The 20846-nt window shown below is 33.7% G+C and overlaps 2 protein-coding genes across 5 annotated transcripts; both read left to right on the top strand.

The window, feature by feature from the left end:
* Positions 1-7881: 7881 nt before the first annotated feature.
* LOC131032858 (oxoglutarate-dependent flavonoid 7-O-demethylase 1) lies at positions 7882-10004 on the top strand. Its single transcript, XM_057963938.2, has 4 exons — positions 7882-8242; positions 8600-8841; positions 9028-9352; positions 9630-10004. The coding sequence occupies exons 1-4, from the start codon at positions 7973-7975 to the stop codon at positions 9879-9881; spliced, it is 1089 nt and encodes a 362-aa protein (XP_057819921.2). The 5' UTR covers positions 7882-7972; the 3' UTR covers positions 9882-10004.
* A 4009-nt stretch (positions 10005-14013) lies between these two features.
* Positions 14014-16578, top strand: LOC131032859 (protein SRG1). 4 transcript variants are annotated; one of them, XM_057963941.2, is made up of 5 exons: positions 14014-14457; positions 14835-15008; positions 15156-15209; positions 15492-15726; positions 16046-16578. In XM_057963941.2, exons 2-5 carry the CDS (start codon positions 14977-14979, stop codon positions 16289-16291), a joined length of 567 nt encoding a protein of 188 aa, XP_057819924.1. In that variant the 5' UTR covers positions 14014-14457; positions 14835-14976; the 3' UTR covers positions 16292-16578. The 4 variants fall into 4 exon arrangements, 3 of the variants coding, with proteins under 3 accessions (XP_057819924.1, XP_059077665.1, XP_057819923.2); XR_009103522.2 differs by having other exon boundaries at positions 14018-14457; positions 15164-15209; XM_059221682.1 differs by lacking the exon at positions 15156-15209.
* Positions 16579-20846: the final 4268 nt, after the last annotated feature.

The following is a 20846-nucleotide window of genomic DNA, read 5'->3' as shown; positions in this document are numbered from 1 at the left end:
TGCAAGCTGCAAGTGATACAGACTCTAATGAATGGGAATGGGATTTCTATCAATCTGAAGAATTAGCTGAAGAAAAATGCTTTGAAGGAGATATAGAAGTCGATATAGTTCACACGTATGTAGGACAAACATCAGGAAATAGTTCACTTGAATTAGAATCACATTTGGCTAACTTGGACTTAACCAAGGACAATCAAGAACTTCTTACGTGAGAACATTCTAACGAGAGTACCATTCTAGACATCGACACACATATTGAACACTTTGATACCTCCATCATGACCCTTGAAACCCTTGAAATATACCAACCTGAAGATCCCTTACCTCTAATCCACCCTGAGCTTATTGATTGGGAAAATGAAGGACATACCGCCATTGATACCTTTCCAAATGATCATGCCATATCTGTATATCTTAATGCAATCGAACCTATAACAACTCTCATCAGGAATTTCAGCAACGCATCTTTCAGTCAAGTGGGTGCCTAATCTCCTAGTCGCAAAAATGAAAATAAAGAAAATAACATCAGGTCTAATGCTGAAAACCATTTATTGGCAACATTAGATCAAGAAAAAGTAAAAACAAAGGATGCATCCAATGGTGAAAACCTCCTTGAGGCAACGGAAGATGGGAGATTTGACACTTTACCTGAACACTATCAAGAAAGGTCATCCATTCTGATTGAACCAACAGAGGTGGTTAACATTGGGACAACAGAGCAACCAAATATTCTTCATCCAGCAACTTCTCTATCAGAAAAATAAATGCAACAGTATATAGAATTTTTCAAACGACGGCAAATCAATTTTGCCTGGTCATATGCAGACATGCCAAGGTTAGATCCAGAACTTATTATGCATCACTTGAATGTTAATCCAAGAGATAAACCAGCCAAACAAAAGTTAAGGAAAATGCATCCGCATATTGCTCTTCTAGTCAAAGCAGAACTAAAGAAATTACTGGATGTCAGATTCATCAAACCTATAGCGTATCCTCAATGGGTATCTAACATTGTTCCTGTTTCAAAACCAGATAAAAGTATCAAAATATGCACAGACTTCAGAGATCTTAATAACGCATGCCCAAAGGATGACTTTCCTTTGCCTAACATTGACATCATTGTGGATTTAACTGCTGGACACTCCATGTTTTCTCTAATGGATGGTTTCTCTGGATATAATCAGATCAAAATAGCACCCGAAGATCAAGAAAAGACAACTTTTACATACCCATGGGGTACTTTCTGCTGGAACATCATGCCTTTCAGATTAAAGAACGCAGGTGCTACATATCAAAGAGCTATGACAACTATATTTCATGACATGATGCATACATTCATGGAAGACTATATGGATGACATATTAGCTAAATTATACAACAGAGAAGAACATATAGAGATACTAGAAAAGATCTTTGACAGGTTAGAACAATATAAGGTAAGGCTAAACCCTAAGAAATGTGCCTTTGGTGTTACTTCAGGAAAGCTATTGGGATACATTGTTTTAGCAAGAGGAATCGAAGTAGATCCGGCTAAAGTAAAAGCAATCATGGAAATGGCATCTCCCAAGAATATCAGTCAACTAAGATCACTACAAGGAAGACTCCAGTCAATCAGAAGATTTGTTGCTCAACTAGCAGATAAATGTCAACCATTTACTAACCTGTTGCAAAAACAGGTTAATTTCAAATGGGATCATCAATGTGAAGAAGCATTCAACAAGATCAAGGCATATCTCATGCAACCACCTGTTCTAATGTCACCAATTCCAGGAAAACCATTATTACTCTATGTATCAACTACCGAAGCATCATTGGGAGTTTTGCTCGCACAAGAGGATAATGAAGGAAAAGAACGAGCCATCTACTACATCAGTAGAACACTAGTGGGATATGAGGTTAACTATTCATCAACAGAAAAAGCATGCTTGGCAGTAGTTTTTGCTTCCCAAAAACTACGACACTATCTACTATCTCACTCCATCAAGTTGATAGCTAAAATCGATCCTCTGAAGTATTTGCTCAGCAAAGCCACACTGACAGGATGACTAGCAAAATGGACCATGATTCTAAGTGAGTTTGATATCAAATATGTTGACAAAAAATCTATCAAGGGACAAGTCATCGTAGCTCAACTAGCAGAGACACCACTTCAAGATAATCATCCTCTACAGATTGAATTTCCTGATGCTGATATCTTAACAGTTACAACAAAAACATGGCAACTATACTTTGATGGTTCATATACACAACATGGATCAGGAGCAGGAATTCTTTTCATCACACCACAAGGGCATACAAACCCGAAAGAATACAAACTAAGCTTTTCGTGCACAAACAATATAGCAGAGTATGAAGCATTAGTAACAGGTATCAAAATGGCTGTAGAATGGAATATTAAACAACTTCAAGTCTTTGGAGACTCCCAACTTGTCATTAATCAAATCAATGATGACTATCAAACCAAAGATGACAAACTCATGCCTTACAAAAAGATGGTGGATGATATCAAGAAGTACTTTGTAGAAATAAATTTTGAACAGAGCCCCAGAAGTGACAACAAAGCAGTAGATGCCATGGCTACACTTCTCTATTGCAGACATAGGAAAATCAAGAGCGTTATGAATTCCTGGTTGAAGAGTTGTTTCATCCCGCCTATAATTGTCCCGATTCCCAAACCATCTATCAACTTATTGGATACGATTCCTCCCACTATGGCCAAACTTACACATACTTGAAAGATAACATCTTACCTCCTAACCTATCCAAGAACCAAAAGAGAAATTTTATTCGCCAATCCTCCCATTATACTCTCATCGCAGATACCTTGTATAAACGAGGTCTAGACAATACTCTCTTAAGATGTCTTGAACAAGAAGAATCTAAGAAGGCCTTACATGAAGTCCATAATGGCATTTGTGACACTCATTCAAGTGGTCTTACCCTTTCAAAGAAACTCATACGCTTGGGCTACTATTGGCCGACTATGGAACGAGATTCTTTTAAAATAGCAAGAACATGCAAACAATGTCAAATCCATGGGAATTTGATCCATGCACCAGCACAAGAACTACATGCTTTAGCAACATCTTGGCCTTTTTGTCAGTGGGGACTTGATCTAGTAGGAAAGATAAATCCTTCTTCATCTAATGGACATAAATTCATCTTGGTAGCTACTGAATATTTCACAAAATGGATTGAAGCGGTAACTCTCATAAATATCATAGGAAAACAAATTACTGCATTTATCTTGAACTATATCATCTATCGCTATGGAATACCAATGACCATTATCATTGATAATGGGCGACCATTCAAGAATCAAGATGTACAAGAGCTATGTGAGAAGTTCAAAATCTAGCACAGATTCTCCACACCATATTATCCACAGGGAAATGGGCAGATAGAAGCATCTAACAAAACTATCCTGAAAATTCTTAAAAAGATAGTGAATGATGCTGGGAAAGATTGGCATATCCAACTAAATCCTGCTCTATGGGCCTACCGCACCATTATCCGCACACCGACAGGTGCCACACCTTTCTCTCTTATATATGGATCAGAAGCCATATTGCCAATCGAAGTAGAGATACCTTCTCTATGTGTGTCACTAAAAGGACTCATCCCAGATGAAGAACAAAGAGTATCTAGACTACAAGAGTTAGAACTAATCCATGAACACAGACACAATGCCTTTGATCATCTAAAGGTATATCAACAAAGAATGTGCCGGAGCTATAATCATAAGGTTAAACCAAGAATCTTTCAAGTTGGAGAACTAGTGCTAAAAAAAAATCCACGCAATCAGGCAAATCGAGAAAAGAAAGGAAAATTCGAACCAAACTAGTTAGGTCCATTTGTGGTCACAACAGTATTTGGATCAGGAGCATATCAACTATCAACATAGGACGAAGATCAACTCGTGGAACCCATCAATAGTATGCACTTGAAGAAATTCTATGTCTGAAAAATCAGAAGAAAAATCAAAAACAGTGAAAAATTAGAAAAATAAAAAATAGTGAAAAATCAAAAAAAATCAAAAACAGGGAAAAATAAAAAAAATACTAAAAAGTGAAAAAGCAGAAAATCCAAAAAAATCAAATATCAGAAAAAGTGCAATAAAAACAGATGGTGAAAACCTGGCAAACAGGCGCTATCTATCGGCTGACTCTTCCATCTATTAGTTCATGCATTTTTCCGCTTGCATTCATTCTTCCATTAGCGCTGATCATCATAAAGCCTTTATACATACGCAAGCATCTCAGGTGGCTTCTTACCATGGTTTGGATCATTGGATATATCATAACGACTTTGTTTCTAGGCTTGGGACAAAATCCTACACCTACCTAGGGGCAAAACTCTTGATCATTTTGAGCTTAATCAAACAAGTAGACCAAACAGTTAGACAACTATTATCAAGCAAAAACTGAGACACATCCAACATTGAACACAAGATCAAACTATCAACTATCAAGCTATCACGAAATCAATCTAAGCACATCACACACTTTTCAGTGGATAATATCTTTTTGGCTAATGATTGTAACATGATTGTTCAACTTTTCTATATTGCTTTTCGCTATCATGATTTCTGAGTAATTCTGGGATGTCATTGACTAGAGGAACAAGGAAGAAACATGGTATTTTTCTTATCCGCTGTCTGAAAATTAATCATTAATATGTGTAAATTTGTCTCGGGACATGATCATCGAAGTATCATTGAAGAGATTTCCGATTTGCATATTGAAATGATTAATACTGCCTATTTTACGCAAACAACACTCAGGTCATCTCGGTTCAATTATACCTTGATGCTTGTGTTAACTTGCTATATCAAAATCCAGGAAAGAAATGCTCAGGTCATCATGGTTTAATTATACTATCGATGTTTGCACTCACTTCCCACATTTCAAAAGCTCAATGATGACAAAAACGCAAAATAATCCAATGACTGGTCCAGTCATAGCTTTACATTCCATTGCATTTCATTTGCATTCTAGCTTGCTTTTCATTTTTGCATGGATCCCAAAAGCTCCTTTTATCCAAGGTTAAATCTATCGCAGGAATCATCAAAGTATCATCACAGGTGTATATGGAATCAGAATAACGAATCTCTTTCATGATATTATCGACCTAGCTCAAATCTTATGCTATCTCCCTCAAATGCATCAACATCAGCATATCCAAAATATTTCTGCAACTTGATATCAACAAAATATCAGTTCTTTATCTAATCAACCTTATCAAACCAAATCAATCAATCAAACCTAATCAATTCTATCACGTCTTATACAGGATGTATCCTTCCTGAAACTAGACGTTCTGATCATGTCTTATACATGATGAATCCTTCCTGAAACCAGACGCTTTGATCATCGTTGTCTTATACAAGATGAATCCTTCCTGAAACCAGACTGAATCTAATCAATCAAGATTTTTCAATCTTACCGATCTAGGCAATCAAGCTAATCAAAGAACTTGCACTTTCATCAAACCACAATTGCAGAAATCAAATCAAATCTATCAGGATATCAATCTCGCAAAAACTCCAAAGATCAATTATCTCAATTGATCTCCCGAGGGGGCATCATTATACCAGAATTTAGCAATCAAGAGCTGGGGCATCCTATCAAATCAATATCATCATCAAAATGAGATTATTCTTTGAATCAACGCGTCATCACACCTCGTTTCAAAGAGGGGAAAAATGTATACACCTAAAAATGGTCTGAAGATAATTAATTAAATAAGCAATTATTTAATTAATCTCTCCTACCCAATTTAATTGAATTCACTAAAAAATTTGATTAAATCTCTCATTCATCTAGTTATTAATAAATCTAAGGATTTATTAAATAGGTTCATTTCACTCCTTTAATTAATTAATTTCCCCCATGCAAATTCATTTCTTCTAAATCCCTTAATTAATTAAAACAAATCATTCATGAGTTGTTGAGATTAATTAGCCATTTTACTAATATTTGAATTTCTAAATTCAAATTCTCCTAAACCTAACCATTCCTAAACCTAACCCATTCTACCTACCACCATGTCCCCTTTCATCCAACATCTTTTAGAACCTTTGTGACACTTGTCACTAAGTGTTCCCTTTCATCCTACCTCTTCTAGAAGCCTCTTGACACTTGTCACCATAGAGATGACAGATGTTCCCTTTAATTCAACTCCCTTTGCCAACCTCCTCCAATTTAACCATTGATATCTTCAGATCAATCTTGACCGTTGATCCATGCCAACTCACCCCTAGCCTGGGAAAATCCTATAAATAGACCTCATTTTGAGTAATATGGATCCCCATCTCATTCGTAGCTTAAGCATTGTTATTATAGGCATCTAGCTTCTAGTTTATCATTTCTTAGCAATGTTATCATGCTCATTTTAGTTTAATTGCATCTTCATTCTAGTTCATTTTCTAGATCAATCATGAATTGATATAGCTTAATCATGCTATTCTTGCTAGATCATGCATTTTCAGCATTCAAATCCTCCATCTAAGTGTAGTCAAGTCACTGGAATTTGCATACTAAGATTCATACTCGCATTTACTAGGAAGCAATAAGTCGATTAGCTATGGTTTTGTCTTTCATTGTTTCAATTTACTAACCATTGCTTATAATGATTTATTGAGTGCATTGTGTTTGCAGGTACAGATAAGAGCACAACAAATATTATTATGAAATAAGACACTGAAGATTTAATATGTATCTATTTTAATGCAAATTTAGTCTCAATTTTCAAGATGCCCTCAGAAGTGGTGAAATCATTAATTAAATTTGTTTTCAGTAATTAAATCTGGCAGACTACGTCAGTTGTCATTTCACCTGTTAAATGTATAAAGTTGTAATTTTTTTTAATATTTTTTTTGGAAAATGTGATTTCTTTTATCTACTCTAATCCATAGCAATACAGGTAAATAATATTTTTAAACTATTTATAAAAAAAATTTAAGCACAAACATTAAGTTTTTTTTGGTTAAAAAAGTAATATTTTTAGTGATTGGTTAAAATAATGTAAAAACAAACTTTGATGGATGCAATAATATTCTGTTTTGGCAGGTACTAAAAATATAAAAGAATCTGGAATAATTGACATCATCTTTCTATTGTTCAAGATAAGTCTTTTGAAAAAAGTAAGTTAAAAAATCCTACATTGATTGAATATCATATTGGCTGTGAGAATAATCTAATCTTTCTATTTTCCATGATAAGTCTTTGGAAAAAATAAGTTAAAAAATCTTACATTGATTGAATATCATACTAGCTGTGAGGATAATCTAATCTTTCTATTTTTCATGATAAGTCTCTTGGAAAAAGTAAGTTAAACATTCTTACATTGATTGAATATCAGATTTTGTGTGCACATTTAGATAGATATAAACAAGTACAATATTGAATATTTGCAAAATCTCAGTCATATAAAGTGGCTAGAATAATTGTACTGAAAAGCAAATCTAAGTGGACAATAAATTAAATGTACATAAATATTTATATTTATTAAAAATTAAATTTAATATATACTTTTATCAATAGAAATAAAGAAAAATATTATTTTATAATAATTTAAAATAAAAATTAAATTAATACTTCAGATTTGGCTTTTTTAAATTCTTTGTTCTGATTAGATAAATTAATTAAAAAATCAAATTGAATGAATGCAATAATATCTTGTTTTTAAATAAAAAATCTGCATTAACATTTAACTTAATCTTTTTAGAAGTGCAATTGAATACCACAATATTTTTTTATTAGATAACAGATTACAAAATTAATTCAAAAATAAGACCACAAATATTTTGACAAGTAGCATACACATTTCTACACATTTCAGCCGTGGATAGAATTTTTCACAATCATTCAATAGCTATTCTTACACATATTTTTTGTTTCTGAAAGTAAAAAGTGTTCGAAATGTATAAGCAAGTAGCAAGTAGTTGGTTTTTTTAAATTAAAAAACTATCATGTTTAATTCAGCCATAGTGTTTGATCCCTCCACTGGAACTTCAAAAAAGTTTTCAGTTCCCATTGTTCAGGAACTCGCATCTCAGAACCTTCAAAAACTTCCTCAAAGATATATTAGATCAGAGAAAGAGCGCCCGAATACCTTTCTTCTTCCTCATTTGGACATCCCTGTAATTGATATGGACATGTTCTTGACAGATTCGGATCTCTGCAGGCAAAAGGAATCGGAAAAACTTGGTACTGCATGCCAGCAATGGGGATTTTTTCAGGTGGGTACATCAAAATTGATTATATTATAGACTAACAATTGCTTATATAATAGACTAACAACTGCTAGAAAGGAGTTTACATATCAAGAGCCTTTGACAATTACTTCAAGTAAACCCAATTAAATGACAACAGGATTATCTTCCTGAAGGCCATCATAAACTAGATAATGTATAGAAACCAGATTTTAGGAAAAGCTTCCTTTCTTAGACTATAGTCTTTTATCTATGTGATGGGATACTAATTATATAAAGTATGTAAAAAATTATAAAGGCTTTACCCCTATGATGGGTTCTATATCATATCTATTCTCCAATCTTGCTTATTTTAGTAAGATAGTATCTCTGTCTCCATGACAGGCTGTGAACCATGGAATTCCTCTGTCTCTGTTGGAAAGAATGAAGGGAATTGTAAGGGAATTTATTCAACTACCATTGGAGGAAAAACTCAAGTACAAAATACAAGAGATTGAAGGCTATGGCCAGACTTTTGTAGCCTCAGATGACCAAATACTGGACTGGGCAGATGCTATGTCCTTGACAACCCTACCTCCAGAGAATAGAAAAATGGAATTTTGGCCTACAAAGCCATCAGATTTTAGGTATCTATATAATTATGGTTTATCATTTTAATGATCTCATGTTGATAAAATGTCATTGGATTGATCTCATATAAATGTGTAAATCATATCTAGTTCTTCAATTCCCTTTTTTCAGTCCACTGCTTCTATCCATCTGACTTCTATCATTTTCATTTTCAATTTGATTGCACTGCCCATTTGTTGCAGAGAAACAGTGGATCAATATGCACTTGAAATTCAAAAGTTTGGGGAAACAGTTCTTTGCCTTCTATCAGAGAACGCTGGGCTAAAATCAGACCATTTCATTAACATGTGTGGGAAATTGATACAGAACATGCGATTGAATTACTACCCACCCTGCCCAAGACCAGATCTAGTCTTAGGCTTAAGCCCTCATTCAGATTCAGGTTGTTTGACAGTGTTGTTGCAGGATGATGGGATAGTGGGGCTACAGATCCGTAAGGATGGTGAATGGATTCCTGTTCAACCCATCCCTGGTGCCCTGGTTATCAATATTGGGGACATGCTTGAGGTAATGACAATGAATTTTAACAGTGTTTCGGCCAAAACAATCTGTAGGAACCATAACAAACTATGTTAGCTTGATTCAAAGAATGCTTCTATGGGTGTATAATTCTGGGCTTTTGAATCCAAGTTATGAATGATTTCCTGTATTCAAGTACAAAACAAAACTTTGCCCACTCCAAGTTTATTATTGATTTGCTACTTTGGTTTGATTAATAGAAATTAATGTTTGATTCCACCAGAGCGATGTAAAATGTAATTTTTGTTTTTGTATATTTATTCAGGTGATTAGCAATGGAATTTACAAGAGCATTGAGCACAGGGCAGTCACAAACATGGACAGAGATCGAATCTCCATTGCCATGTTTTGTAATCCAAGTGGGGAAACAAAAGTGGGTCCTGCTCCTGAGCTCATAGATGAGTTGCATCCCTGTCAATACAGAACATTCACTCGCGCAGACTATGTACAGAATTTATTTTCTGGAAAACTTGAAGGGAAGAAGAAGAAGATTGAATTTGCCGAAATCAAGTCATAACTTCCTCTGTTTGAATTTGATCAATATGGCTAAGACCATCTGCGTTCGATCTGATGAACTTCTTATGTAATGGGCTTTTTCGGGCTTTTAACTTAAGCAAATGATAATGCTTATTTTCTGTGAGTTGCAGTTTTAAACATTGGTATAGATGTCAATCTTAAGAAGAAAGTGGCTTTCGATATTAAAAAGTTACAATTTAAAAAACAAATAGCGGATTTTATACATAGATTTTCCAAAAAAAATTATCGAGCTTTTGTACAGAGATATTATGTTGGGTATTGTCTATGAATTAAAAGGGAGTCTGATAAAGACAGTTTTTCTTATTTAATATTTTTTTTTTGATCGGTACCAGTGGGGACATAGTCAAGAGTCACGGCATAGAATTGAAAACCCAATGTTTTAACCAGTTAAGCTCAACGGCTTGGATTTTTCTTATTTAATATTTTGTTTACAATTCAGAATACAATTATATTCTGATTATATTATGAAATGAATCTAAACTAACGAACAAATATATGAAAGTAACCAGATGAATGTTAATCCTTAAAATAAGAGCATATGCATCACAATTCATTTCTTTTAGAGTTGAGAAATCACATTAATGATCCATCCATAACACTTTAAGATTCTTACATTCTGTTTCAAGTAATAATGATTGCTTTACTACATAGTGGGTTGTAGTGTCTACTTTTACCTACAACTCTTGTTACAACTTGACAGTATTAAGTGTTCACTTTACTCTAGAAAAGATTTGTGTTCATGCATCAACAACAACATTTTGTTGGGAATAAATTGTGGTTTTAGGTCTTTTAATATCAACTTCCTTGCAATAATTTTCAAATTCAAAATACTTGAACAAATCAAATTTACTTTTAAGAAAGTAGACCCACACCTTTGTAGCTCATAATCATTTATAAATATCACAAAAAATGCTGATCCTTAAAAATAAATATTCACAATTAAATAGACACAATATACATAATTAACAACTCATACACAATTAAACACTCGCAATGATATTAATTTGTTTCTCAAAAACTTAATATTTGTTGTACATAAAATGAATACTAATTGCTAACTTCCCATTTAGTAAAAAATGAAAAGAAAGTACATTACATTAACTAGAAACAATATCATATGCCCATGCATATTTTTAAGACTGCATACTACTATCTAAATCTTGTTGCACATGATCACCTGCAAATGAGAAATTACCTTGCTTTCACTTCAAGTGAATTTATCAGTAGTGGGCCATACTTTTGGTAGGTAGAGGATATCAAGAGCTATAATATTTACAACACTATTGTTATCTACATTCTCCTCTTTTCAAACTTAGAAAGTTAATATTTATAATGTCTTCAATTGTAACCACTGTTGTTGACTATTCCCACTTGATCTTTAATATTAGCATAGGTATCTGCCACTCCACTAAAAGTTAACCCTTGAATTTAGTTGATGAAGAATAAAAAAAATTGTCATTAATGTAATTTTAGGGTCTTCTCACTAATGATTTATAAGAGATTGTTAAATGTCATCCAACCTCTTATGCCTCCATCCTCCAATTAATTTTCTACTTAACATATTTTTCTTTGAATTTTCATTTTAGACTGCCCTTCCTTAATGAAATTAAGATTGAAGTTGTCTGATTTCATTGATAATGCACATTAAATTATAAAAATAAATATATAAACAATTGATTTTATAAAACCAATAGTACTAGCATTTTATTTTTGAAATTTCTTACTAAATGCTAACAAGTTTAATGCTTTTGTAAGGCCCAATTTGATAGAGCCAAAGCATTAAATATACTTACAATTCAAAGTCTCATTTTGATTCATAGAACTAACCATTACATGAGTCACTTTGCCCATGGACAAGAATGGAAATCCTAATTGGAGATGACAACATAAAGAGTATTGACCAAACTTCCTCGTTTATCAATGCTACTCATAATGCCCATAAACACACAAGAATTTCATTACTCAAGCCCCCTAACACTACTATTCAAAATGAATTACTCCACACTTTCTCGTAAGTATCACAAAACTAGATACTATTCACTAACTTCACTACAAACTTGATTGACTTTACTCTCAAGAATTTATTCTTGAATGCAATAGAAAAAATAAAATTTTAGAACTAGCATATAGTAGAAGAAGAAAACATATAAAATAATGTAGCCTAATCATATTCCAACACCCATCCATTAGAGAACCATGGTAAAATATATAGAAGAACAAAAGAAAATATAGTCTTATAGAAAGATGATCAATGCTATATGATCCAATCTAGTAATTGATTTCCTCTTAAGAGCGAAATCTATGTGTAAGTTGCATATTATCTATGCTTTCCATCATAGAAAGACTAGTATCTAGTTTTGTTTTGATAATCGAAATTATTTTTCCTGTGCTAATCCAATTTCCATCCATATGGTAGGATATGTCCTTGCCTCCATTCACTCTTTGCTAGACTATCTATCTCCAAACCTATCGTGCATCTGAGATGGGCTCCACCCATGGTGTTTTAATTGTGAGCCATTATTTTTACATTGTATGTTTCTCCTTCCAAAGAAGTTATTAATATCTTATTATTATTTTATTTTTGACATCAATGAAATGAATTTAGTGGAAAATGTTATATATTTATTATTAATATCATGTTGTCCATTATATTGCAATCTTAAGTATTGTTCATGTATCTCCAATACATTTGGAAAATGTCATTGGATATCTAGGGTGGATTTAAGATAATATCACAAATTGAATTAGACTATTTAAGATAATGTATAACCAACATTTCATGTATTCATTGAATTTAGTTTACCATTTATTTATTTTTTATTGACTAGTTAGTTAATGTTGTAAGTGGAAGGGGCACTAGAAAACATGAATTTGACGTTCTTAGAAATTATTTGAGATCAATTCTATATTTATATAGTTTTCCTTTGATCACAGAATTGATCTTTCACTATAGCTTTCACCTTTTAATCTTATCATCTTTAGCACTTACAAAACAAAGATTCACGTGTATCAACATCTATAATTTGAAAGCATAGTGGTGTTGATGAAAACTGTTTAGAGTTTGCTATTTAAGAAGCTTCATTTTGGAAATATATTATTATTAAGTTAAATATTTTGGAAAGAATTATAAAACATACTATTAACAAATACAAAGGATGTGGTTGTTGATATAATGATTTTAGGTGATTGACACTTGAGAGTTGAGGCAATACAATATGATACAATGCATATTGTAATGACCTTGTGGAAGAGATACGATTTTACTGCGTGTTAATGTTGGAATTGATGTGGATCATGTGTAAATTTGAATGATAAAGGTGACCTAAACCCTTGTAGTGAATATATGTAGAGGGAGTTTTTTTGATGATGGACAGTTCCTAGATGATTGATAGATAATGACCTAGAGGCAACACCCTTTATACTTGGCTTTGGTACCTTAATTTGGATGCTTTGACATGAGAAATGATGAATAAATACTAGTTGAAAGGTGGTCGGCTTGATCTTACTATCAAATTAAAAATTTGAACATGTGTTGGAATCTATGTTTTGAAATTGACTTGGATCAAGTCGGATCAAGTCTACACTTGCAAATTTGAACATGAGAGAAATGTGTGATTTGATGGTAACAAACTATCTTAACATGGTTATCTTAACCTGGTTAAATGTATGTTTTGTTTTTTATGATCATATTGAGTTTGAGGTCAACAAGAATGTCAAATCAATAAAAATCTTATCTAAAACAAAGTACAAAAGACACCCCTACGAAATAATGTAAAAACAAAGGAAATAAATGTAAGATATGCACTTTTCACTTTTCACTTTTCAACTATAATAGAATATTTTTTATTTGAAAAAGACTAAAAATTAATAGTGTCCTGCACTTCTTATATAATAATAACTAAGATAAAACAAATTTTTATTATTCTTATTTAAAATAAATAATATTTTGTTATTTGAACATTGCGAATAATAATTATAGCAGCTACTTAAACACTTCCACTGCTCCCAATCCCTCAGGAGTGTTATTTTTAAATTAAAAAATCTACATTAACATCTTAGAATCTTCTCATAGGTGCAATGTGATGGCAGAAATAAATATCCATGTAAGCCTTGTTGAAGACGACAAGTATTTTGACGAGTGGCCTACACAGTTCAGAATTGGATAGAATTTTCGACCATCATCGAATGTTTATGAGTACATATAGTTTCTGTTTCTGGGAGTAAAATGTGTTAGAACTCAGAACTGTACAAGCAAGTAGGTGGTTTGTTTAGATTAAAAAACTACCATGTTTAACACAGCCCTGCTATTTAATCCCTCTGATGGAACTTCAAAAAGGTTTTCAGTTCCTGTTGTTCAGGAATTGGCATCTCAGAATCTTCAAAGCCTTCCTGAAAGATATATCAGATCAGAGAAAGAGCGCCCAAATGCCTTTCCTCCTCATCATTCGGACATCCCAATAATTGATATGGACATTCTTTTGAAAGATTCTGATCTCCGCAGACAAAAGGAATTGGAAAAACTTGGTATCGCTTGCCAGCAATGGGGATTTTTTCAGGTGGGTACATCAAAATTGAGTATATAATAGACTAACAATTGCTAGAAATAATTTGTTTACATATCAAGAGCTCTTGAGAATTTGAAAATAGGATCTTGTAGCTTAAATAACCCTCCTACATTACTTCAAGTAAAGCCAAAGAAATCACAACAGGGTTATCTTACTAAGGCTAGGATAAAGGCTTTCTCTCTATGTATAGAAATCAGGTTTTAGAAAAATATTTCCTTCCTTAGACTATTGCTGTTGCTTGAAGTTTCCTTATAGAATATGGTCGTTTATCAATGTGATGTGGAATTACCCCTGTAATGGGTTTCATATCATCTCTATTCTTCTATCTTGTTTATTTTACTAAGATGGTATATATGTCTCCATGACAGGCTGTGAATCATGGAATTCCTCTGTCTCTGCTGGACAGGATGAAGGGAATTATGAGAGAATTCATTCAACTACCTTTGGAGGCAAAACTCAAGTACAAAATGCAAGAGATTGAAGGCTATGGGCAGGCCTTTGTAACCTCAGATGACCAAATACTGGACTGGGCAGACATCAAGGTAAATTTGATTAGTTTTTATCATTAATTTAGATTTGATTATATATATAACTTGTATGTATATATATATACGTTTTTTATACGCAACCTTTAAATATTCCGTTTCTCGTTACATTGTCATTGTCGTTTCTCGTTTCTGATAACTTAGACCTCCAGAGAATAGAAAAATGGATTCTTGGCCAACGAACCCAGCAGATTTCAGGTACCTACATATTTGTGGTTGATCATTTTAATGATCTCATGTTGATAAAATATCACTGGATTGATATCATATAAAGTCTCTTTTCCCTCTTTTGGTTTGCTAGGTCCCTCTTTTACTAAGAACTAGATATGTAAAGCATATCTAGTTCTTCAATTTCCCTTTTCAGACCATTTCAAAAAAATGCTTCATATGGATGTGTGAAGCATATCTGCTTCAATTTTCTATCCATCCGACTTCTATCATTTTCATTTTTTATCTGATTATGCTTCCCATTTGTTGCAGAGAAACAGTGGATCAATATGCTGTTGAAATTCAAAAGCTTGATAATACAGTTCTTTCCCTTTTATCAGAGAATGCTGGGCTGAAACAAGACTGTTTCATTAACATGTTTGGGAAAATGTCACAGACAATGCGAATGAATTACTACCCACCCTGCACAAGACCAGATCTGGTTTTAGGCATAAGCCCTCATTCAGATGCAACTGGTTTGACAGTGTTGCTGCAGGATGATGAAACGGTAGGGATACATATCTCTAAGGATGACAAATGGATTCCTGTTCAACCCATCCCCGGTGCCCTGGTTATCAATATTGGGGACATGCTTGAGATAATGATGATAAATTTTAAGTTTAGGCCAAAACAATGTGTAGGACCTCTAAAATATTGTTAAGCTGTGAATGTTTGTCTCGATTTAAGATTTCATGTATTAAACAAAACTTTCCCCTCTCTATTCTTGATGATGTATTACCTAGGTTTTTGTTTAATAAATGGGGATTAATGTTTGATGCCACCAGATTGATATCAAATGTAAGTTTGGTTTGTGTGTTATCATTTAGGTAATAAGCAATGGAATATATAAGAGCATTGAGCACAGAGCGGTCACAAACATGGACAGAGATCGAATCTCCATTGCCACATTTTGTGGTCCAAGTATGAAAACAGAAGTGGGTCCTGTTCCCGAGCTCATAGATGAGTTGCATCCCTGTCTATACAGAAGATTTAATCGTGCAGAGTATATGCAGAATTTCTTTTCTGGCAAACTTGAAGGGAAGAAGATTGATTTTGCCAAAATCAAGTCATAGCTTCTTTGATTTGAATTTGTTCAATATGGTTAAGACCTAGGGTGGGAAGGCAAAAGACCTACATTCAATTTGATGAACTTCTTCTATCATGGATTTTTTCGGGCTTTTACTTTAAGCAAGTTATCAGTGATCAGTGATGTAATGAATTGCATGATTAAGTAATGTTGATTTTCTCTAAATCCCAGTTTTCAACTTTGGTATGAATGTTACGTAGTCATTAAAAGAACAGAACAGGAAGTGATAGTTGATATTCATGAATACATTCTGGTCACAATCTTCGCTTTTAAGACGGTTGTTTCATAAGGGGAAGAGCATCAGTTATGTTCATGTTCTAATAGCCATTCACTTCTTACACACTCAATTTTTCAGTTACTAATTTTAAAATCTTCAGAAATAAATAACTAAAAGTTCATTAAGAAATTTTACATGTATCAATAGCTGTTTATTTTTTAGCTTTTTTAGATCATTATTGGTTCATTTCTACATCTTTATTGACACCCATAATGCGCAACTACTGGACCATTTGTACATAAGTATTGGCAATTTTAAGTGCACGATTATTGGGACATCTTTAAGCAGGTATTGAGGGACATTTTGAAATGTGTACTTTTTGACTCTTAGATGCATAAAAGATCCAACAGTGTGCATCATTACTACCCAGAAACCAAAACAATAAGTATAAACAATTAAATTACATGTAGAGACAACCAATTTTATTTTTTGTCAAAATATTTAAAATCTATGAATACACAAAATTAGCTTAACCCTTAATTCTTCTGAGAAACATCCTGTCAATTATTGATGCACGCAGTCATTGTTTGTATAAAAAAAGAAAAGAAATTATTGATGCACGCTGTACCGACTCAAAGTTAAGTCAGAAAATGTTACAAAACGTCATACTGTAGTAAAACTGTTCTCTAGAATGGTAAGGATGGTACTGCCAACTGCCAAGAGAACCCTGTCACCAAGTATTTTCTTATTTAGGTTCTGGAATGAATCTAAATTAACATACTAAAGATGTATGCACGAGTACAATTGGATGGAGAATTTAGTACATTTTTTAATAGGATAAAAGTAAAATATAATACAGGAAACAAATAGCTACAACATATAAGACAAGTAGAAAAAAAGTCACAGAAGATGACTGTACAGCAACCTACAGCATGACGATTATAGAAAGTACAACAGTAAATCTACAGCTGCTGGAAGACAAAACAAAAAACACATAGATAACCGCTTACAGAGGCTATAAGAGCACGTGACCTGGAAAAGGCAGAAGCTAAATTGGTTTCAAAAAAAAATACAGTATGTTTGTACAGAATGTGCATAACATGAAAGTTAGTCAGACATTTTAGACAGTTGATCGTGCAAGTTACAGTTGCAATTTTCCAAACAGTCAATAACATGATGTACGACTGAGCTGTTTTGGAGCTAGAATAGTTGCGTTGAAAATAAGATAGTTCAAAGATACATAGGGGAAAGGACCCAGTAGTTGAGCATGTTCCAATTGTTGTGAGGGTTGTTGATACCTTTTGTTCCAAAAATTGAACAAATAAAACCTATTGTTTGAAACAAAAAATATCAATTTTTGTTAGGAAATGTACCAACAGTTGTTAGGAAATGTACCAATAGTTGTTAAGAAATGTACTAATATTGTAAAAAGTAACCAATCAGGTGATGCCACATCGGCTGCACAACTATTGGGGTCTCTAATGCACGCCTATTGGTCTCACTTTTTTTTGGGGCTGTTTTGGACACCTTGGCAAAAAGCATGCTGATGTGGCATCATATTTGATGATGTGGCCCTGAAACCTTAGTTATAAGCAGGGGACTTGCCAAGTAAGCTGCTGTAAAAAAATCGGAGTGATTCGAAATTTCCAAGTAGGATTTTGAGAAGCGTGAAGTTAGGGTGCACGACTACTGGGTCCTTTCCCCTAATATATTTTGACACTTAAATGATACATTGGTTTTGTGTACTCTCTTCAGCGCGAGCACTTCACTTGCAGAATTTTCAGCTGATGAGAAGCATCCACCAAGCATTTGGAAATGAACATAAGTGCTAAATTTGTTTAAAAAAGAGAAAGAGTTTAGTAATTGTGAAAAAAAACCAAAAAGAAAAAGAAGTCTTCTAGTAAGTAGTCTTGATTAAGTAGTTTTGACTAAGTGTAAAGTAATAGGGCTTCAATCAAGTAAAAAATGGGAAGCAATTAGAAAATGTGAAAGAATTTTGATCAAGTGAAAATGGTATCCAATGATTTTAGGGGAAGCATATTAGTAGGCATTATAGCTAATTTCACGCACTCACAGATCTTTCAATGATTATTTCTATTGTTTTCGTATGCGACTTAGTTGCTTATAGCTATTGTTTTGGACTCTCGGTAGTAACGATGCACACTGTGGAATTTGTTATGCATGCAAGGGTCAAAAAGTGCTCATTTCTAACTGTTGCTCAATGCCTACTTAAAGATGCCCCAATTACCGTGCATTGCAACCACCTTAAAAATGACCAATACTTAAATGCCCCAATAGTCATGCACTATGGGTACTAATAGAGTTGCACAACTCCTCCCATGAAGGTCCAAAAATTCTAACTACCATGGGTAAAGTGGGTGGCTATAGGTACATGTGAATTTAATTAATAGGTTTTTAGTAATCACTTTTTTGGTTTCTTTGAAGTTAGTAGTTGGAGGGTTGTGTAAGCAAGGAGTGAACAATAGTTAGAACATGAGAGGTAACTAGTTCTCTTCCCCTAGCCATACCAAAAAAATTAGGAACAAAGTTGAGATACCTTTGCTAACAAAGGATGCAAGGAATCAAAGGTAGGAAATGAACATGGGTGGCTATTGTTACATGTAAATTTTATTAATGGGCTTTTAGCTATCACTTTTTTGGTTTCTTTGAAGTTAGTAGTTGGGGAGTTGTGTAAGCAAGGAGTGAAAAAGTAATTATAACATGGGCGGTAATTGGTGCTCTTCCCCTAGCCATACTAGAAAATTTAGGAACAAAGTTGAGATACCTTTGCTAACAAAGGATGCAAGGAATCAAAGGTAGGAAAAGAATAAAACATCATGTGAAGTACAAACATATAAATAAATGTCAATCCTAAGATATGACAATCAAATAAGATATGTAAAAAATGAGCAAGAACTAAGGATGTTACTAACACATATAATAAATGATGATAAATAAAATAATGTAAGATCCATCCTTCCACCACCACTTATTTTTTAAATTACACTTAGCATCCATTGCAAAATTGATCGAATAATCATCTTCCATTTATTATAGTGTCAATTCTAATGCTCCTCTATTCACCACAGTGGTGACAACCCAATGACACGACATAGTTATATACTTGTGATCAAAGTATTAGCCTTCCATAATTAGGGTCATTTCCAGACCCAAGCCTAAGCCTCGAGGATTCACTCATGGTGGCTTCACTAGCCAGGCAATATTATATCATGTGAATTCATATTGGGGGCTTCAATATCCTAAAAATGAGGGTATTATTTCCTATTGGTGAAAATAGGGGGATTTTTAATTTAGGCTATGAAAAAATACAATATTTGGCAAAAACAAAGGTACTTTTAATTCCAATTGTGTATTAGGAGGGGGTGACAAAAAAGGAGTTTAGGGCAATATTTTTTGAAAATAGGGGGATTCTTTCATATGCCATGAACGTAGGTGATATAACCCAGGTTCACTAAGCAAATCCCCCATGGATTGACTTCCGATGATCCAACCAATGTATCTTCTCAGAGGGAGTCAGAGGCTTTGTAGTTAGCATCTAGAAAGAGTTTTCTCTCTTCCCTTGATGAGATCTCGATCCCTTTCTAAAAATCGAAAACTAATTAAGTGAACATATTAACTTAACCTCATTGTAAGAAGAGCTACACATTGCCATCAAGTGTTGGTTCCATAACCAAGAGTACCTAATAATTGGTGTTTAATGTGGACATATATACACAAGGGTCATATCACATCTCCTACACTCGATGATTATCTCAATCACGTATACACAAGGAAATATTTCCTAGACATTACAAGTTCACATGATGGTTATCTCTAGTATACATCACATACCTAATGAGTAGCTCACACATAGATCACATAAACATTAGTGATTTTCTCATACAGGCATTACAGATGACAGTGATTGTCTCATATATATACATCACAAGATATAAGGGATTGGCTCATTTACAAGCTTCACAAATAAGTGGCGGGTTCATATTCATGCATCACAAGTTAAAAGTGATTGGCTCCTGCACATGCAACAATAGATAACAGTGATTTAATCAAGTTCAAGCATCAAATATAATAGTGACTGGCTCATATAGGCATCGCAGAAACAATATGATTGACTCATCCTCAATGGCTAACTATCTCTTGTCCATAGTGTATTCTAGATAGGGAAGGAATGTCAATGCACTACGCACTACACCGTGGGTCCCATTCTTCTCCCTGGTCATTAGCACCAACGGATTTGGGTAGAGGATTCAGTGCATGCCATGCTACACTGTGGGTCAGTCCTCAATCCCAAGGATTTCCACAA

The sequence above is a fragment of the Cryptomeria japonica genome, chromosome 5 (assembly GCF_030272615.1).
Source record: "Cryptomeria japonica chromosome 5, Sugi_1.0, whole genome shotgun sequence".
In the NCBI taxonomy this organism is placed as follows: Eukaryota; Viridiplantae; Streptophyta; class Pinopsida; order Cupressales; family Cupressaceae; genus Cryptomeria; species Cryptomeria japonica.
The sequence above is the reverse complement of the archived record's forward strand: the minus strand, read 5'-3'. Positions and strand labels throughout refer to the sequence as shown.

What these genes read in the sequence shown, in the direction of transcription:
- LOC131032858 (XM_057963938.2), top strand. Translation starts at nt 7,973, where the DNA reads ATGTTTAATTCAGCCATAGTGTTTGATCCCTCCACTGGAACTTCAAAA. An exon ending in AGCAATGGGGATTTTTTCAG is followed by an intron (nt 8,243 to 8,599) that starts GTGGGTACATCA and finishes TCTCCATGACAG; the next exon opens with GCTGTGAACCATGGAATTCC. An exon ending in ATATTGGGGACATGCTTGAG is followed by an intron (nt 9,353 to 9,629) that starts GTAATGACAATG and finishes ATATTTATTCAG; the next exon opens with GTGATTAGCAATGGAATTTA.
- LOC131032859 (XM_057963940.2), top strand. Translation starts at nt 14,188, where the DNA reads ATGTTTAACACAGCCCTGCTATTTAATCCCTCTGATGGAACTTCAAAA. An exon ending in AGCAATGGGGATTTTTTCAG is followed by an intron (nt 14,458 to 14,834) that starts GTGGGTACATCA and finishes TCTCCATGACAG; the next exon opens with GCTGTGAATCATGGAATTCC. An exon ending in TGGACTGGGCAGACATCAAG is followed by an intron (nt 15,009 to 16,045) that starts GTAAATTTGATT and finishes GTTATCATTTAG; the next exon opens with GTAATAAGCAATGGAATATA.